Source organism: Cimex lectularius, unplaced genomic scaffold (assembly GCF_000648675.2).
Source record: "Cimex lectularius strain Harlan isolate CLEC.00 unplaced genomic scaffold, Clec_2.1 scaffold97, whole genome shotgun sequence".
Lineage (NCBI taxonomy): Eukaryota > Metazoa > Arthropoda > Insecta > Hemiptera > Cimicidae > Cimex > Cimex lectularius.
In genome coordinates this window covers 1,539,754-1,557,391 of record NW_019392672.1, presented here as the reverse complement: position 1 = coordinate 1,557,391, position 17,638 = coordinate 1,539,754, and the positions used below count along the sequence as shown (strand labels likewise).

The 17,638-nt window shown below is 31.3% G+C and overlaps 3 protein-coding genes and 1 non-coding gene across 8 annotated transcripts; 2 read left to right on the top strand and 2 right to left on the bottom strand.

Moving 5' to 3' along the window:
* Positions 1 to 73, top strand: Trnar-ccu. Its single transcript has one exon. It is a non-coding gene; the product is annotated as a tRNA-Arg (tRNA).
* Positions 74 to 4,691: 4,618 nt separating this feature from the next.
* LOC106667124 (kinectin-like) lies at positions 4,692 to 6,624 on the bottom strand. 2 transcript variants are annotated; one of them, XM_014394838.2, is made up of 8 exons: positions 6,459 to 6,624; positions 6,277 to 6,399; positions 6,081 to 6,219; positions 5,775 to 6,005; positions 5,480 to 5,697; positions 5,298 to 5,428; positions 5,142 to 5,234; positions 4,692 to 5,084 (listed from the first exon to the last, which is right to left on the bottom strand). In XM_014394838.2, the coding sequence occupies exons 1-8, from the start codon at positions 6,607 to 6,609 to the stop codon at positions 4,923 to 4,925; spliced, it is 1,248 nt and encodes a 415-aa protein (XP_014250324.1). In that variant the 5' UTR covers positions 6,610 to 6,624; the 3' UTR covers positions 4,692 to 4,922. The 2 variants fall into 2 exon arrangements, with proteins under 2 accessions (XP_014250324.1, XP_014250325.1); XM_014394839.2 differs by having other exon boundaries at positions 5,775 to 6,002.
* On the bottom strand, positions 6,543 to 10,738 carry LOC106667125. 4 transcript variants are annotated; one of them, XM_014394841.2, is made up of 9 exons: positions 10,604 to 10,737; positions 8,698 to 8,821; positions 8,518 to 8,610; positions 8,291 to 8,451; positions 7,973 to 8,232; positions 7,730 to 7,900; positions 7,045 to 7,163; positions 6,735 to 6,970; positions 6,543 to 6,655 (listed from the first exon to the last, which is right to left on the bottom strand). In XM_014394841.2, exons 3-9 carry the CDS (start codon positions 8,606 to 8,608, stop codon positions 6,629 to 6,631), a joined length of 1,065 nt encoding a protein of 354 aa, XP_014250327.1. In that variant the 5' UTR covers positions 8,609 to 8,610; positions 8,698 to 8,821; positions 10,604 to 10,737; the 3' UTR covers positions 6,543 to 6,628. The 4 variants fall into 4 exon arrangements, with proteins under 4 accessions (XP_014250327.1, XP_014250326.1, XP_014250331.1 ...); XM_014394845.2 differs by lacking the exon at positions 8,698 to 8,821 and having other exon boundaries at positions 6,562 to 6,655; positions 7,973 to 8,039; positions 8,142 to 8,232; positions 10,604 to 10,738; XM_014394840.2 differs by lacking the exon at positions 8,698 to 8,821.
* A 2,632-nt stretch (positions 10,739 to 13,370) lies between these two features.
* LOC106667090 (ribosomal RNA processing protein 1 homolog) lies at positions 13,371 to 17,624 on the top strand. The gene is made up of 10 exons (XM_014394788.2): positions 13,371 to 13,611; positions 15,225 to 15,304; positions 15,365 to 15,508; positions 15,574 to 15,738; positions 15,889 to 16,071; positions 16,142 to 16,383; positions 16,445 to 16,934; positions 16,996 to 17,100; positions 17,160 to 17,220; positions 17,403 to 17,624. The coding sequence occupies exons 1-10, from the start codon at positions 13,464 to 13,466 to the stop codon at positions 17,552 to 17,554; spliced, it is 1,770 nt and encodes a 589-aa protein (XP_014250274.1). The 5' UTR covers positions 13,371 to 13,463; the 3' UTR covers positions 17,555 to 17,624.
* Positions 17,625 to 17,638: the final 14 nt, after the last annotated feature.

The following is a 17,638-nucleotide window of genomic DNA, read 5'->3' as shown; positions in this document are numbered from 1 at the left end:
GCCCCTGTGGCCTAATGGATAAGGCATCGGTCTCCTAAACCGGGGATTGTGGGTTCGAGTCCCACCAGGGGTACTTAATTTTTTTTTATTCCCTTCAATCAAATAATAATTATACATATTTATAATGTTATAATATAGGTTATTTATGATAATTACAATTGATACATTAAAATAAATTAACTTTATTCCTCCAGAGTAGTATCAGGTCAATAATAGAAATGATATATTTGTTTATTTCCCTCTTCGTTCTTGCTTTCCATAATGTATTAAGTTATTTGTTTTGCATAAAAATGTCAAAACATCTCATAAAAATTTTTAAAAAATTTCCAACGTTTCATTACAATCTGCTATTTCTAATAACAACACATAATTTGCAGGTTCAAAGATATGTATATTTACAAATATTATTATACTATAGAAATAAATTAAATCATAAGGTACAAGGGTAGGAGTATTCACTCCTGGAACAAAATATTCAGAACCAATGGGATAATACAATGAGGTCCACACAATCGAAAGATGTACTCAATTCAACTTGACTAAAGGGTGCAAAAGCAAAAACATAGCTATCATAGAAATGATGAGTGGTGGAGTGAGTGCGGTGTTCAGTCCTTTTTAAAAAGATAGTTCCTACTCACAGTACTGTCAGTAGGAACTTTCTTCTTTCTTTTTAAAAAAGATTGAACATAGCTATCATGTCAGATGGTCAAGCAGCCATCAAAGCACTAAGCTCTAACATCATTAGTTCAAAGACGGTGTTGAACTGCAAAACCAAATTAAATATATTAGGTATACATAACAAAGTCAGCCTCTGCAGGGTCCCAGGACATGTGGGAGTAGAAGGCAACGAGAAATTGGACACCTTTGCAAGAAAAGGGGCTGCTATATTGCTATAGGACCCAAACCCTTCTGTGGCATAGGAACCCACGCTATCAATAAATACCTCAGACAGAAGGATAAAAAGAAAATGAGGGAACAATAGTATTTAACTCATTAGACACAAACAAACCAAGAACCTTCTAACAAATTTCGGAAGGGAAGAAGTGACGGAATGTATCAAAGGAAGCAGGAAAAAACTGTGAATCTTAACAGGATTCTTAACAGAACACTGAAAACTAAATGGACATTTAAAGAAGATTGGTATAACCCAAGACAGCACATGCTAATTCTGCAAAGAAGCAGAGGAGACATCAACACATCTATTAACAATCTGTGGCGTCATTTCCTCGCAGGAGGAAGTGCTTTGGGATGTACAATGTGACTGTAGAATAAATTCAACCACCGAAATAGGACTCACTAGTGTGTTATCGGCGCAGAAAGGGGGACACAATAGCTCTTAAAAAGTGCAGTATATACACCACGATAATACATCTTCATGTCCATAATTAAATTAATTATTATAATTAAAAATTACAATAATTTAATTATTATAATTTAAAGATTACAATAATTATATAAATATTATTATATTATATTCTTCTCCCACTTCACTTCACTAGATAAATTTCACTGCTTACTCCTCAGAAAGGAGGTCACGAGGCCATTTCCTCTTGAGACGACTTATGGGATTGTAGGGATGGATTGGATACGGCTTGGTCAAGACTATTGGGGTTATGAGAGTGATTGTTGTGGAACTTTGTATATTTTTGGATAATTAATTGTTGGATAAATGAAATTTTAAGAGCATTGTGGGGGGTAACATTTGAGATGCACTACGGAACATTTGTAGTTGATTTAGGGACTTTAGTTTGAAAGAATTGGAGACTTTTGATATTGGAAGATTCAGTCGTTTCCCACAATTCTATATTGTATGCTCAAATCAATTTTTTTCTGATAGGTAGTTTATTATTATCACAATTTACATTGTTTACAATGTCATTTTATATGCTTTTGATTATATCTATAAATTCTTGCTTGATATATATTGGATTTTGGATCACTATTTTCTTTTCCTCAGCTATAAATTTTTAATTAAGTTTTTTTTTAATTTGCCAGATAACGTGTTATAAAGTTTCTGCGAAAAGACACAGGACTATGTTTTTGTTTTTTGTATGGCGGTATTACAATGTCTTCTGCAGCACTTGCATTTAACTTTGTTTTATCACAGACTTGCTTAAAATTATTTATATTTTCTTATACATATTTTAGACTTAAATAAATGTTCAAGGCACGTACCATCATCACATTAAACTGTTTTAAAAGCGTTTGCAGCTTTCTATTTGCTCTACACCAAATATTAATTTTAATGTTTTTTTCTGTATTTTTAAGATTTTTAAACCAAATGTCTCAATCCCCCCCCCAAAAAAAAAATCGAACACTACAATTCGCTATTCCTTTAAACATTATAGAATTTTGAGAACCCATATATCAATTTCTTCTATCAATTTATAAGTGAAATAATCTATAGATGATAATTTACTACATACATTATAAATATGGTCATGCCAACGTAATCTATCTATTAAAAAAAACCTAGGTTAGATAGGAGTACTTTATTTATTTATTTTAATGTACAATTAATGTACAGGGCTTTGTACCTTCTTACATGTACTTATATTAGAAATAAATTAAATTTGATAAACATAATAAAATAATAATAGCAATAATGATAATGAATGAAAAGCTGAAAGAAAAAAAAGGAAATGGTTAAAAGAAAAGGAAAAGGGAAGAAAAGGAGATGATTCATGTCATTTTTAAAAACTCAGATGCCATGGACCTGAAACAAGCCAGTGAGGAAGCAGAACATACTTCCCGGGAAAGCAAATTCCATAGTCTTGACCCTGCAATTCTGAAGGATAAGGCTAAATATTTAGAAGAGTGTTGGAGGCTTGGAATTTGATTGGTGCTTTTGGATAAGGAATGAGGAAAATAGTTGGTAGATATTGAGAATGTTTATTTGATTTAATTTTAAATATATATATTAAAACTCTGAATTTGTAAGTGTTTAGAATGTTAAGGTTGCTGAAGGCATTAATATAAGATGAAATATGATCTCTTGGTTTAAGATTATAACAGTATCTAATGCAGAAATAATAAGCAATTTGAAGACAATGAGCAGACCAAGAATCTAAGGAAAGTAAAAAAATAGCACTAAAGTAAGAGAATAAAGGAATTATTACAGATTTAATAAGGAGAACTCTAGTTTTCTGTGCAGTGAAAAAGCTGAGGTGTCAAAAAGAATGGAGGCTTGAGTAGATCTTTTTGATAATAGAGCTCACATGTTCATGCCATGTATAGTTAAAAATAACGTAGAGAATTAAGACAAAAATTAACAAGGGGGTCATTGATATAGGAGAGGATAGGCAATCTGTACTAAGGGTAATTATTGGGTATTAATTGGAAATTAATAAGGACTGGGATTTGTTAGGATTTAAAAGAATGTTGTTATTACTTGACCTTCGGCTGAGAGAATGAAGATCTCGGTTGAACAGAGAGATAGTTTCAGAGAGGTTGCTTGTAGGATACTGAATGTAAAACTGAGTGTCATCAGCATAAAAATGAAATTGGTAGAAATTAAGAACTAATGGAAGATCATTTAGAAACATGGAAAAGAGTATAGGTCCAAGAATAGAGCTTTGGAATACACCAGCTAAAATTGAGAAAGAAGAGGACATAGAAATTGAAGCCTTAACTCTCTGAGTTTGTCATACATATAGAAATAAATGAGATTAGAAGCAGTAAAAAAAAAAGAAATGAGTCAATTTCCAAATAAGCAAATTATGATTTAGGAACCAATTCCAAATGCATTGGAAAAATCAAGTGTAGCAATAATAGTACACTTACTATCATCAATGCCTAGGTGAATATCATCTGAGAAAGGTTGAATCTTTAGAAAGGTTTAGCAGTTCCCCACACTATTCCATATTGTCTAAATTTTTTTTTTTATTAACTGCTTCTAATCTCATTTATTTCTATGTTGTTGTTCCAAACATGGTCAAACACTTGTACCAGGTCAAGAAAGGCTCCCGTTAGTTTCTTAAGACCTTTTTTTAATTATGATTAATGTAGTTATTATAGCAATCCACTTAAGTTAGTTTAATTTATCAACATTTTCTTTAGCTTTAATTAAAATCACTACCATTTTACTTTTCAAGATACTGATGATAGTAATAAATGATCATTTTAGTTCCTTTTTCAATTATTTATATTATTTATCCCTTTCATGTTCTAGTTCTAGCTTATGATTACTAATTTATTATTATACATATGGAAAAACCTTTCTTCTCAGCATTTCTTTCAGATAATTTAACAATATTTCATTGACTTATTATATAAAATTACTTCTGGGTCCAGGTAAGCCCACTTGCAACCGATGAAAATCTAGATGTGGGTACTTCTATTTAAGGTAGCGTCCTTTCCAAATACCTATGGTGGGTGATTCTCGAGGCCTGCCAGTAATTTTTGCAAATTACAGAAGCTGAAATTGCTGGTGGAAATATAAGCTCAGCTCGTCACCTGTATGTATATGTACAACCGTGTGCAGAAGTGAGTTTATCTAAATTAGTAGTGTCTTTAAAAAAGTAAATCTAACAAGTTTATTACATCTAATGAAATGTTCTAACAGAATATATAACTACAATATTTCAAATGTATTTTTGAGTTTTAAAAGCAAATAAAAATAAAATACTATTACTAATTCAAAAATAACAAATTAAGATTTGTAATAATGATTTATTTATATGATAAAACCACACATTGGTACAAACTACAATTTGCAACAGCAACAAACCCTCAGGGTGCCGGTGTTTTTGAAAAAAAAAATTGTAAGTATGTCAGGTTCAAATGCAAGGCTGCTGGATTTGAACCAGAGACCTTAACCTTACAGTGATGAGTACCTAAACCGTTGCTGCCACCAATGCCCCCCAAACTACAACTTGAAAATGGTTCATTAAAAATATAATAATAATAACTTGCATTACAGATTATTCCAAGCTTTCACTATTATCATCATTCAAATTTAATTTGTCTTTATACATAGCAATCAGATTTTCTTGAACAGCGAGCTTTCGTTTGTACATGTTAATCTGCCTTTGTGTGCGTGAACAACTTAGTTTCCCAGCAGTATAAAAAAATAGATCTGGAACCTGAAATTAATGAAAATACAGAGAATAGAATTTAAAGAAATTTGTTGTTTTATTGACCTCCTGTCCTATAGCCCAAAAGTCTTGCTCATTAAAGCCTTCAGCTGGAAGCTTTTCTGCCTTGATCATGTCTTGTTCTAAGCTTGATTCAAGCTAAAATTAATATAATAAGTATATAATAATGCATTAGTGTTTGTAATTTATTATTTTCAATACCATCGATTTTCTATGTTTGTACGAGGAAATGTTTTTTTTTAAACTATCCAGTTCATTTTGCAACCCAGCTAACATCTGTTTTCTCTCGTTTAACTCTTTTGAACATTGCTCAATCTTTTTGTTGTATTGATCTAAAATGATTGAATATAATTTAAACCTACTAAATTAAGATAAATACATACCAAGAAGGTTCTTCACTTGTAAAAACTCATTCGCTTTCTCATTAATCTGAGCTTTTATCTGTTCAGACTCAATCCCCTTGATTTCAAGATCAACTTTGTGTCTCGGTTTTTCTTTATACAATTGCTTTAGCAGCTTACAATGGCCTTCAAGTTCGTACAGCATAACTTTCATTCTTCTAATGTCCTCTTTATCTTGCTTTATAGCAAGTCGTAAAAAACTGGCCATAAGATCATAGGAAAATAAATTCTTTAAAATTACTCCTTTAATTTAAAAAAAATATATATATATATTTACTCAGCAAAATTTGATGGATTCACCACAGTCTTGTTGTCCTTAGTTTTTACAATGAACATCTCAAAGGTTTCTCTTGTCTTATTTATTTTTTCTAAATGCAATTCGTGTGCCTTCTGCTCTGCTAACACCTGATTGAGTTTCTTTTCATGTTTCTCAGTATCCTTTTGATATGCATTGTGCATATCTTTAATCTCTTGTTCTATTGCTTTTATATAAAACTGCAAATTGCTTCTAAAAATATAAACTTTCTATTTAAATGATTGTAGAATTTATGAATCTTTCCATTCAAAACTTGTCCTAACTTACACATCCGATGCTTCTAAATTCAATAAATTTTTGCCTGAGGCATTTTTTCTATCTTTCCTATGGGCTAACTCATTGCTTGAAAATTTAATCGGTTTTGAAGGTTGTAATTTGAGCAATAGTTCATCATCTTTAAATTCATCTAAAAAATAGACACCAAACCTTCACAAACATGTTGGTTAAAATATAGCATTATTACCTGGGTTAAAACTTGGACAGTTTTTAAGCAAGAAGTGTTCGAATATTTCATTTTCCAATTCAAGAATTATAAAATCTCTGATATGGGTGTCCAGCAAGTTTACTAATTCTTGTTTGGAGTAATCTGTAAAATACCGGATGATGGATGTAATAATGCAAATAAAAGCTCAACTAAACACTAACTTTCTAAATTTTCTTCTTTGCTCTTGGCCAGGAATTTTCCCAATGGGGTCTTTGACGATTTAGGTAGCTTGATAGTGTCACGCATAAAAAACTCAAACACATCTTTTAAATCAGATTTCTCAGAGTTGATAATTTCTTGAATAGTATCCATTAAAATTAGGCAGACTTGTTTACAAAACACCATGGGAGTCGGGTTGCTAAACAAATAATAAATCAATAAAGAAATTCATTTTTATTGTTGGTTACAATTGGTTATCTATTTTCTTTTCCTATTACATTATCAATTATTTTATTTGTACTGTCTAAAACTGTTTTGTACTGAGCCGACGATTCCTCTAACTGGCCCAGCACACTCACTGCCTTCTTCACATCTTGGCAGAACTTCTTCCATTGTTTATTTGTGAGACTTTTAGACTTTGCATTCGCTCTGTCTGCGACCCTTTTTTCTTTTTCAGATTGGAGGAAATCCAAAAAGTCTTGGGTGTTCTTACAGGTATTATCTTCTAGGCATTCTTGGAGGACAAAAAATTAACATGAAAAGATGTATAGAAAATATTAACGCTATTGATTTAATGAATTTGCAAACCTCCAACATCTTCGTTGAAAAATAAACAGCTAGTCACATTTTCAATCTCAGTTTTCGCTGGTTCAGACTTTGTTGACTCTTCAGAAGTCAGGTTAGTTGCTATGTCTAAAGCAGCAGGTCTAGAAGTTTAAGAGACAAAAATAATTCAAGAAAAAGCATAAAGGGGTAACTGGTTGTGAGTACTGAGTATTATAAAATTGGTAGAGATTATAAATGATGGGGTGAGTGTGGAGTTCAATCCTTTTTAAAAAAGATGGTTCCTACTCACATTAAGTTGTTTCGCAACAATACGGATTTCGAGCCCTTCAACCTGACGATGAGCTAAAGGGCTCGAAATCCGGATTGTTGCAAAACAACTTAATGTGAGTAGGAACCATCTTTTTTAAAAAGGATTATAAAATTGGGTCTTATAAGTTTTCTATATAAAATAAAACTATTCCTTATTTTACTTTTTGCATTATAACCTCAAATAAAGTAACAAAGCATTAAAAAGAATATAAATTATTCATATACACATATTTACCATAAAACATACTACATAATATAGTCTCATGGATTAAGGCTGTGGGCAACTCAATAATTTTTTTTTTAAGTAATAATTTGTGATATTTGTAGACCCTAATCTATGAGACTGGTATCATAAAAAAAGGCTGGTCGATCGCATAGAAGATACTACAAAACTTACTGTTGTATAGTTTGCAACTCCTGTGGATTACCAAGCCACCTGACCAGATCTTTGTGGATTTTATGACCAACCGGTAACCATTTATCGCCAACAAATTTCAATTCAGGGAGAAAATCAATTAAAACGCTATTCCATTCAGAAATTTTTGTAATAATTTGTTTTGAAAGTTTCCTAAAATCCAAACCACACAGATAATTAAGTTTTGAATGGATTAAACAGAGAGATAAAATGAAAGTAACAAACCATAATTTACTCATAATGGCAACAACTATTGCAGCAACATTCCAATGAAAGCCGGAATAGAATCGTTCTTTAAAGAAAAAAGCTGATTTTATTATGAGAGTGTAAATTCTGTACAATAGTGCTGAGTTCCGTTGAAAATTAATTGAAAGCCACTGGACCATTTGCTTACTTGGGCCTTTATCATCCCGTGCACAGAATTGCACTTGCCTTATGTTTTCAACAAATGCCTGAGTGTCATAATTCAACAATGCTTTGTTTAACTAAAAAACAAATCATATTTAACATGTTAACAAATCAAAGTCTAATTCGATACTGTACCATCTGCATCAGTTTGAAACCTTTGTCATTGCGAAAAACCTTTTTCATCCTATAAGCCAACCTTTTTAGATAAGCACGATGTTTTTGAATTTGCAGATTGTACTTTGTTAAAGTTGAGATAATATTCAAAAGAAATTGTGACAGTGCACCACTAGTTTTATCTGATGAGAGAATATAGACAAAATATTATTTCTCATGCATTAACACAATTGTTAACAGAAACTTACAAGGCTCATTAGAAGTCAGTTTAACAGAAATCATCTCAGGGGAAGGAAGATCTTTTCTATTCCAAAAAGGAATAAATAAATTTGGATCCATATCTGAAAAAATTACAAAATGGATATATTAAATTAATCCAACGAAGTGATGAACCTATAGTTTGAAATTTTCTGATCGTCCTCAACTACCTTCTTTAACTTTCCGTCTATTTAGACATGATTTAATGTTTGGCCATGTTCCGTGACCAGTTTTTCTTGCGATATACGCCTGACAAGCAAATCCAGTCACTATAGTCTGACCAGGATGGTCAGGCTACGAAAACACAAAAATAACAAACAACTTTTAATTCAATTTAATATTTTGAAATGAAAAGAAAGAGGCAATGTTGTTGGGTTGGATCAGCAGAGTAGCTTTCATGTATCACGAGTACTGTCGTTAAGTGGCCCTGACTGTTAGAAGAGTCATCCCCATCTGATTAATAATAATAGGCCGAGGTTGGCACATGGACTCATACTTTTGAGCCAAAGACCATCCAGATCATGTTCGGCATGTAGAGAAAGGTTGCTCAATGTGTCCCATCTAGTTCAAGTCAATTTAATATGAAAATTGTGCTTGATCATGTCAGCAAGTATCTGAGTTCTCATAATTGGAGGAAACAGGGTTGTTTTATTGTGTATAGTAATAATATTTTAGTGGCCCTCTAGTGGATGTTGAGAGTGTATTTATTTATTAGTGTGAATGTGTAATGGGAGGGGGTTGATGGAGGAATATTGATTACTCCACCATAATTGAGCGAATGGTAGCTAAATAGGAAAAAATTAATTAAGAGTGTGTGAGTGTGAATGGGAAACTGTGTTGGGAGCTGAAATGACCTAGCTGTTGGCAGCCACTGGTGGCTGAACGGATAAGACTGAGGTTTGATCCTGGACTCAACACCCAGAATGGATGATTCTTGAGGCCTGCTGGTAATTTACTGCAAATTATAAAAGTTTGAATTGCCGGTGGACTGTGAGAAGTGATAGGCTCATCATAATTAATATATAATAATGTCTCAATTATTTATTTTTTTTTGTTTATGTAAGGTCTTGGTCGAGACGAAAAAGTTAGTGTCACGACGGGGTTCGAATCCTGCTTGTGACACTAACTTTTTCATCTCAATCAAGACCTTACATAAAAAGAATAATTAATTGAAATAAGTAATTTGGTCAATTAGACCACTTAAAATTAATGAATTAATATAATAATATTTTGAAATTACCACTATTTATAATTTATGAAGCTAAGCCAAACAATATCATGTGGAGCTTCGTTGACAACTAAACCTTTTTTTAATTATTACAACAGAATACAGAACATTAAAAATAAAAATTAAAAAAATAGAAATTTTAGGAATTAAGTTAATAATTGTTTGACACACAACAATCAAATTTGACAGCTACAAATTCTTAAGTATGAATAAAAGTTAATTATTACTACCTGTAAATTAAATAGAAAATAAAGTATTTTAAGTGCATATTTCATTTTCTATTACTTTTTTGTTCAACCAAATTTTATAGAAAAGATTATAGAAAATGATTGGATTTTGTGTAGAGACTAGGCAGAAAACTGATTAAAAAATACATAGAAGGGCAAAGGATGTAGACTCGACTCCCATTACAAACTGGTGGTATGAACCGCTCAAAGAAACCCTACATGTGTACATGGCTGGATATCAAAACGGACAGGCGTAAACAATTACAAAAATTTTTCAGCATAACGCTACAATTACAGATGACTCATGTACTCGGTTTTTCTCTCGATAAACACTTCCGCTAAAACCACTGTATGTCATTACCCTTAGAGGCTAAAACGACCCTATGTCGGTTCAGCATGAGTTCACCGACTCGCAGACCAACACCAAGCATCAACTCTTAAAATGACCTTTCTTTTTATAGCACCAGGATTTCAACAAGAGATCTAAACTTCTAAACAATACAGGAGAAAGTTATTCAACAATGAGAATAATTACGATACTAACTGTAATGATTGAACACTTAATGCAAATTTATATTATTCTCAAATAATAAAATTAAAAGGAAGGTAAAGCAGTCTAACCTTTGAATTAATTTATAAAATTGCGCCTCGATTAACAAAAGAATTAAATCAACACTAATTCAGGAAACAGATCAAGAGACAGTACCCACATGGGATTCTGTTTGATACCTTCCTGATTCCTGTTCAAAAGAGCCTTTGTCCTAGTGGACAGGCTGAGAAACAAATCAAGAGAATTTCTATTTGACTTTACTATCCCTTAAACAAAAGACATATTTAACAAAGAAATTGTATAAAATTTCCATAATTTATGCAATGTGATATTTGACAAAATGAAAAAAATTAACGGCTTAAGCCTTTTAAATAAATAAAAAAGAAAAAATCAGTCAGGTTTCTAATACAAACTAACAACATAAGTTGAGTACAAACTAACAACATATAAAACAAAACATAAGTTGAGTACAAATAATAAATTGAACAATAGTACAATGAACGAAAGTGCAAACAAAATTGCTAAATGAGAGGAACAATATTATAGACAAAAATCTAAAGAAAATTTAAAATTTAGCATTAAACAACATGTTTTAAAATATTGAAAAAAGTATGAAAAATATCAATACCAGGTAGTTATTAGATATTCTTTGAATTCTGTCTATTCGATTATGATAAGTGAAATTAGTTCTGTGACAATGCATGAAGAAAAAATTTAGATTTCTAAAATTATAACTGCATGGAATGTTAATATTAATTTTCTATGGTAATTCTGGACAATCTCTATAAAATTCTGTAATAATTGTATAAGAAAATAATGCCACTTCTATCTCTTCTAGAAGCTAGGGTTTTTAAATTGTAAAGGGAATGTATTGATTTATAATCTATTTTAGAATTGCAATTTTCCAGATTTCCACTTTTAAATATATATATATTTAAAGAATTCATGTTGAGTTTTTTCCAGAGAATTTTTGAGAATAATTAAGAGACCAAACTGTTGAGCAATTTCTAAAAGGGACTAAATTGATGCACAATGAGAAATTTTTCTAGCGTTTGGTCTTAAATAGTCTAATTGTTATGATTATACTGTTTAAGACTGGGTTTGTCTTGTTTTAGAATAGTGTTCACTTGTTTAGTCACCACAAAAGAAAATATTCAAGTAATTCAATAGAAAATGTAAGGCAACAATTTATTCGCACTCTCTGGCTTAAATTTCCAGAGCATACTTGGATACACTGTATGAACTTATGGAATCCCCAGAAAATGCAACGAATGAACATAAGCCAACAAAATAATGATTTGCTATTTTCTTACAAACTCTTAAATACTGTCCACGATTAATCAATCAATTTGCTAAATTTCCAAGTCCCACAATTCCAGATAAAAATTATTATTTACAATTTTATTACAAATTATTTAAAATTTATTCAAATTCCCCAACTCATGGAAATGAGTAATAATAAACTTCCTTCACACTGTGTGATTTTTTAATCTTTTAATTCTATTAAACATTTTTAAAAAATATTGTTCATTTCATCAATTGCATTTGATTTGTTTATATATTTCTGTTGTTTACTTAAATTTTTATCATTCCTTCTCACTTCCTTTATATTGGTTTATATATTTCAATTGTTTTCATTAAATTTTTATCATTCTTCCTCACTTTCTTTATATTTGTTTATACATTTCTGTGTCATTAATTTTTTATCATTCTTTCTAATTTCATATATATTTGTTTATATATTTTAGTTGTTTAATTAAATTTGTATCCTTTTTTCTCACTTCCTTTATATTGGTTTATATGTTTTAGTTGTTTAATTCAATTTTTATTCTTCTTTCTCACTTCTTTATATTTGTTTATATATTTCTATTGTTTAATTAAATTTTTATCATTCATTCTCACTTCCTTTATACTTTTTTATATATTATTGTTGTTTTCATTAAATTTTTAATATTCTTTCTCACTTCTTTTATAGGCAGGTGTATTATGTCACAATACTTATATTTTATTTGTGTTATTTATTTATTTATTTATTTACAGATCGATATCCACTATAAAAAGACATTTTACAATAACAAAAAATAGAAATAATATAAAAAAAATCTATGCAAATATACAAATAATAATATATAAAAAGAATAAGGACATATATACATGGTAATATTATAAATGGTAAATATAAATGATAAATATAAAAATACAATTAGAGAGTAAAAACTGAACAACAACAAAAATGAAAGACATAATTACTAACCAAATTAAGGCAAAGAAAAACAAAATAAAGCTGAAAGACAATTGAAACTACAATATTTAAGTACATATTTAATGAAAATAATGCTCATTGTAGATACACAATAAGGCTAGAATGCAAGATTTAGATGAACCAGTAATTGAAATGAATTGTAATAAATTTTTAACAGTATGAAATACAAAAGCATTTAAAAAGAATATAAACTGGTAAGAAAATGCAACTAAAGTAGGGTTGTAGGATATGGTTTTTCACAGACTGCACAGAACTATTGAAGAAGTCAATGCTATTGCAGTTATGTTGAATATGAATTATTGTTATATTTATTATTATTTATTTCAATTATTCATTAGTACTTATGTATAGTTATACTATTATAGAACTTGTAACTGGGGTATATTTAACGGTAAAGTTTTACTATTTCTTAAAAAATAAATAAATAAAAATAAGAATGTAAATAATAATTCCATTGTATTATAAGAATATGAATAAATAAGTTTAGTTATCAAAAGGGGCAGAGAGGCTGAGTTAAGGGAATTCTTGATGTTTACTCCATTTAACCTGGTGGCTAACCACATTCTTCATTTAACCTCATTGTGAAATCCATGTGTATCGACTATCGAGTTGTTGACGGTTGTTTTCTCGGCTAACCTGGAATCTAACAGGCCAAAAAAATAAGCAAGATGAAAAGTAAACCAAAGGAAATCGTTATCCTGGCAGCCCAGGAGATATCCTTCGCCAGGGCTTTGGCCAGCAACGACACGAACATGAGAGAAAGAGCTCTAAAAAAACTCAAGAAATGGCTAACCTCACGGTCGGAAAGAAAACAGGGTAAATTTCATTAATTTCGCCTTTTATTTAGTATTATTTTATATACTCAAAGACAAAAACATGCACTTGTATTTATATGTTTATTTTCCATAATAACTTTCTATAAAGATATAACATCAATACCTTCTTGTTTACTTTATAGTGTTTTGACACTTTTTGATTAAAAAGAAAAAAATCAGTTCAATTGATCCTTTCCAGAGGCAACTAGTCCAGTTAATTGGTTTAGGTTTTAACTCTCCAACGCCCATGGTCAAAATAAAGTTTTGCTAGTATTTTTTCATATTTTCTATTCCTTTGGCACTCTAATAGTACAGTAAATGAATAGTTTTGCAATAATACTACACTGATGGCCACAACAAGCTCTCATTCCAACCTCATTCAGGTAGTCATCCACAATATGTGCTCTATGGAGCCTGGCATTATCCTGCATTAGCAATAATCTCACCAATGTGGAGGGCAAATGGCACTACATGCTCTTCAAAGTTGGGGAGCTTCGCACAACATCTAATTCGGTGCAGGCCAAGGAAATGCCACCCCAGAACATCAATGTCCCGCCATGGAATGACGCTTGAAGAACCATACATCATGGGGTGTACCTTTCTCCTGAGCATCTCCATCTGAAGATTTAAGGTCTACTCTCACCTCATCAATAAAGAGAACTCTTCCCCAATCGCCTGCTGCCCAATTCACACGTCCCGTACGAATTGAAGCCTGTCGACTTTCTGTTGTAAGAAGTCCACGAACTGACGAACTGGCCGGGTCCTGAGGTTATTTTCATTGAGGTTTCTTCTTACAGTTTTGGATAAAATTGAAACATTTCTGACGTCTTATAAGATTTATCTCATTTCCCTTAATGCTGTGGTTTCGAAGAGCCTGATGACTGATGAATATATCATCTATCTCATCTGTAGACCTAGGTTGACCCTTCTAGTGTGAAGCACTGTTTCTCTCCAGATCGGCAGTATCACAAGTATCAAAATTAAGGATTCAGCCTCAAATCTCTTCCTACTTGTTACCAGAATCTGCATAAGCTGAACCTATGCTTATTTCTTTCAAGATGGTTCAATGGGCAATGATAAGTTAGGCTTATGGCCTATTACTTACTCAGTTAAATTACTCAGTTTCAGCCTGCCAGTTTTAAACTTTGCATTTTAGTCCAGTATGACATTCTATTTTGTATATTGGTCCAGTTCCACTTTCTTTATACTATGTGACAGTTCAGACTTTTTGAACAAGTAGAATCAAAAAGTTTTGAGGTATATAAAAAGGCACGTTGTGTTTAAAAGAAAGTGGTTTTGATTTAACCAATTATACACAGTCTGTGAGGCGTAAAGACTTACTGAAGTCCCATTTGGAAGCATTGATCTCATTTGGCCCAAAATTCAACTTATCAAGTTTTGCCCTGAGGGTGCAGAATGTGGTTGATGGTAAAGTTCATTCGTTTTGATCTTCTCATCTCCACTCAGGTCAATATAATGAGTTGACATGCTAACAAGTCGGCCACCATGGTACCCTACAAGTAAACTAAAGGAAAATTAATTTGAATCATATTTGTTGTTTATAAATATTTTATACAATGTTTGAATAATTATAACAATTTATGTTTTTCCCAGAATTCACCGAAGAAGGATTTATGAGAATATGCAAAGGTCTCTTTTACTGCATTTATATGTCTGATAAGCCTCTTCCTCAAGTAAGGACTATCGACACAAAGTTAAATTCACTTTGCTAACGCAATTTTTAATTTTGACAGGAAGATTGTGTCGAGGCTGTAAGCCATTTGGTTCACTGTTTTAAAACATTTGACGAATCGCTCATGTTTATAAGATGCTTTTTCCAGTCCGTATCGCACAGTTGGTTTGGCCTTGATGGCCACCGAATGGACAAATATTTAATGGTAGATAACAAGTTAAAATCATCAGAGAATACTTTGTTTTTACTTCTTTCATTGCCATTTTACAGTTGGTCCGTCGATTTTTAAGACAGACATTTGAATGTGTGTACAAGTTAGACTGGGAGAAAGAAAAAGTGGAAAGACTGTCGAAAGAATTGTCGACTTCTTTTTCTATGGCACCTCTAGGCTTGTTACTTCATCTCACCGACATCTACATGGAAGAATTGGCAAAGGTTTGTAAATCATTTAATTCAGTTTCAGAATTTTTTGGGTGAAGTTAATTTTCAAAGTTTAAGTTGATAGAAGCATATTAATCATTATAGTAAATTATACTAAATTACCTTTGATTAATTTATAATTTAATAATTTTTATTGTTTCAAAGGTTGGAAGGGGGGAATTGAAACCAGAAACTACCTTAGAATTGATAAAACCATTTGTTGAAGTCATGTCTAAGAGTACTGACAGCAGACTTCTACTTCAAATAACAAATAACATATTTTTATATCTGTTACGTCAATCAGAAGAAGGGGTAAAACACTCCATAAAATTCCAAGCATGGAAGCAGGTAAAATATATTAAATACATAGTAAAATTTATTAAACATATATGATACTAAAGTAAATAAGTAAACTTAGCTCGGTTTTCCTGGAGGGGATATCGACTTGATGGAAGAAGTAGAACAAGATTCTGATCAAGAAATGGAACAAGATATCGAGGAAAGGCAAACTGCGCTCGATGCCAGGGCTGGCAATGTCGATGTAGAACTGCCAGAAATTGCTTTTGATGTCCGGTCAATTGCAAATTATCTCAATAGTATAAAACAGAACAAAGGCATCACTACAAAATTTAGAAAGCAGATAAATCACATTGTGAACAAGTACGTCAATCATTTTTTTTTTTTTTTAAATACACTTTTTGTTTATTGCCCTTGCTTTTAGATATTCAAAGTTTTCATCAGGAAAGTATCCGCTTGGACTTCACAAATATGAACTTGTTGAGAATGATGATGACGATGAAATAGTTGAGGAAGCAGCTGAAAAGCTACTACAGTTCGAAGACGAGAGTATAGATAGTTTCAAGAGGAATAAAAAAAGACAGAAAGCCAGTGAATGGGAGGTGTCATTGATGGAGACAGAAATTGAAGTGCCTAGTGAACCGCCATCATTGAATGGTAGCTGGGTGGTAAGCGATTCCCTTAACAAAGAAGAAAGGAAAGTTTCTAAAAAAACACAAAAAAGCATAAAAGTTACAGAAGATTCTAGCTTATTAAAAAAAGACCAAGCAGTGGTTGAAAATGGTTTAAAAAATGAAGAATCGTCTAGTAAAAGAGCAAAGAAAAAGAGAGGAAATTCTCAAAATTCAAACGATAAAATGGACAAGACAAATGATTGGGGTGACTGTTCCTGGGATTTTCCAACTGAGAATGAGGTGAGATGTCATAGTAAAAATCATTTAAAAAATCCCTCTTGTAATTAAATTGTGTTTTCAGTCCGAAATAGTAATTCAGCCCAAAAGGAAAAAACAAGCCCAAACAAAGACTCCCAAAACACCAAATTCTATGAAAATATTGACTACAAACGTGACTTCTTTAAAGGTATAGAATATTAAAATTGTAAGACCACTAGTTATTTACAATTCGGTTGTTGTTTTTAGGAAATGACTCCTGGAAGTGCGAAAAAAGTGGAATTTGTTCTAAATAAAAATACATCTCAAGGTAATACATTTTAGTATATGTTTTTATTGTTACAAAGGGTGATTACATTAAAATATCAAAGATATCTTTGTCACCAAGACTTCTAGAAATTTAATATATTGCTGAACCTAATCTGTGCTTCAGTAATAAGTGTTGAAAGTTGAGTTTAGTTTTTAGTGTTCAGTTTATTGTTTTTATTTCAGAGGAAAGAGAATACATGAAAACAATCAAGAAGAAACCATCAATACCTTTTGACGCAAATAAGAAGCCGACCCAAGGTGTTTTGAAATCCACACCATATCAAAGTCCAGTGAACCCTTTCTACAAATTTTATAAAACTAAGACAAAAAGTTAAAGTCAAAAAGCAATAATATATTATGAATTTGTATCCAACTGTACAAATAAATTTATTTTAACTTCTATGATTCATTGTTTGTTT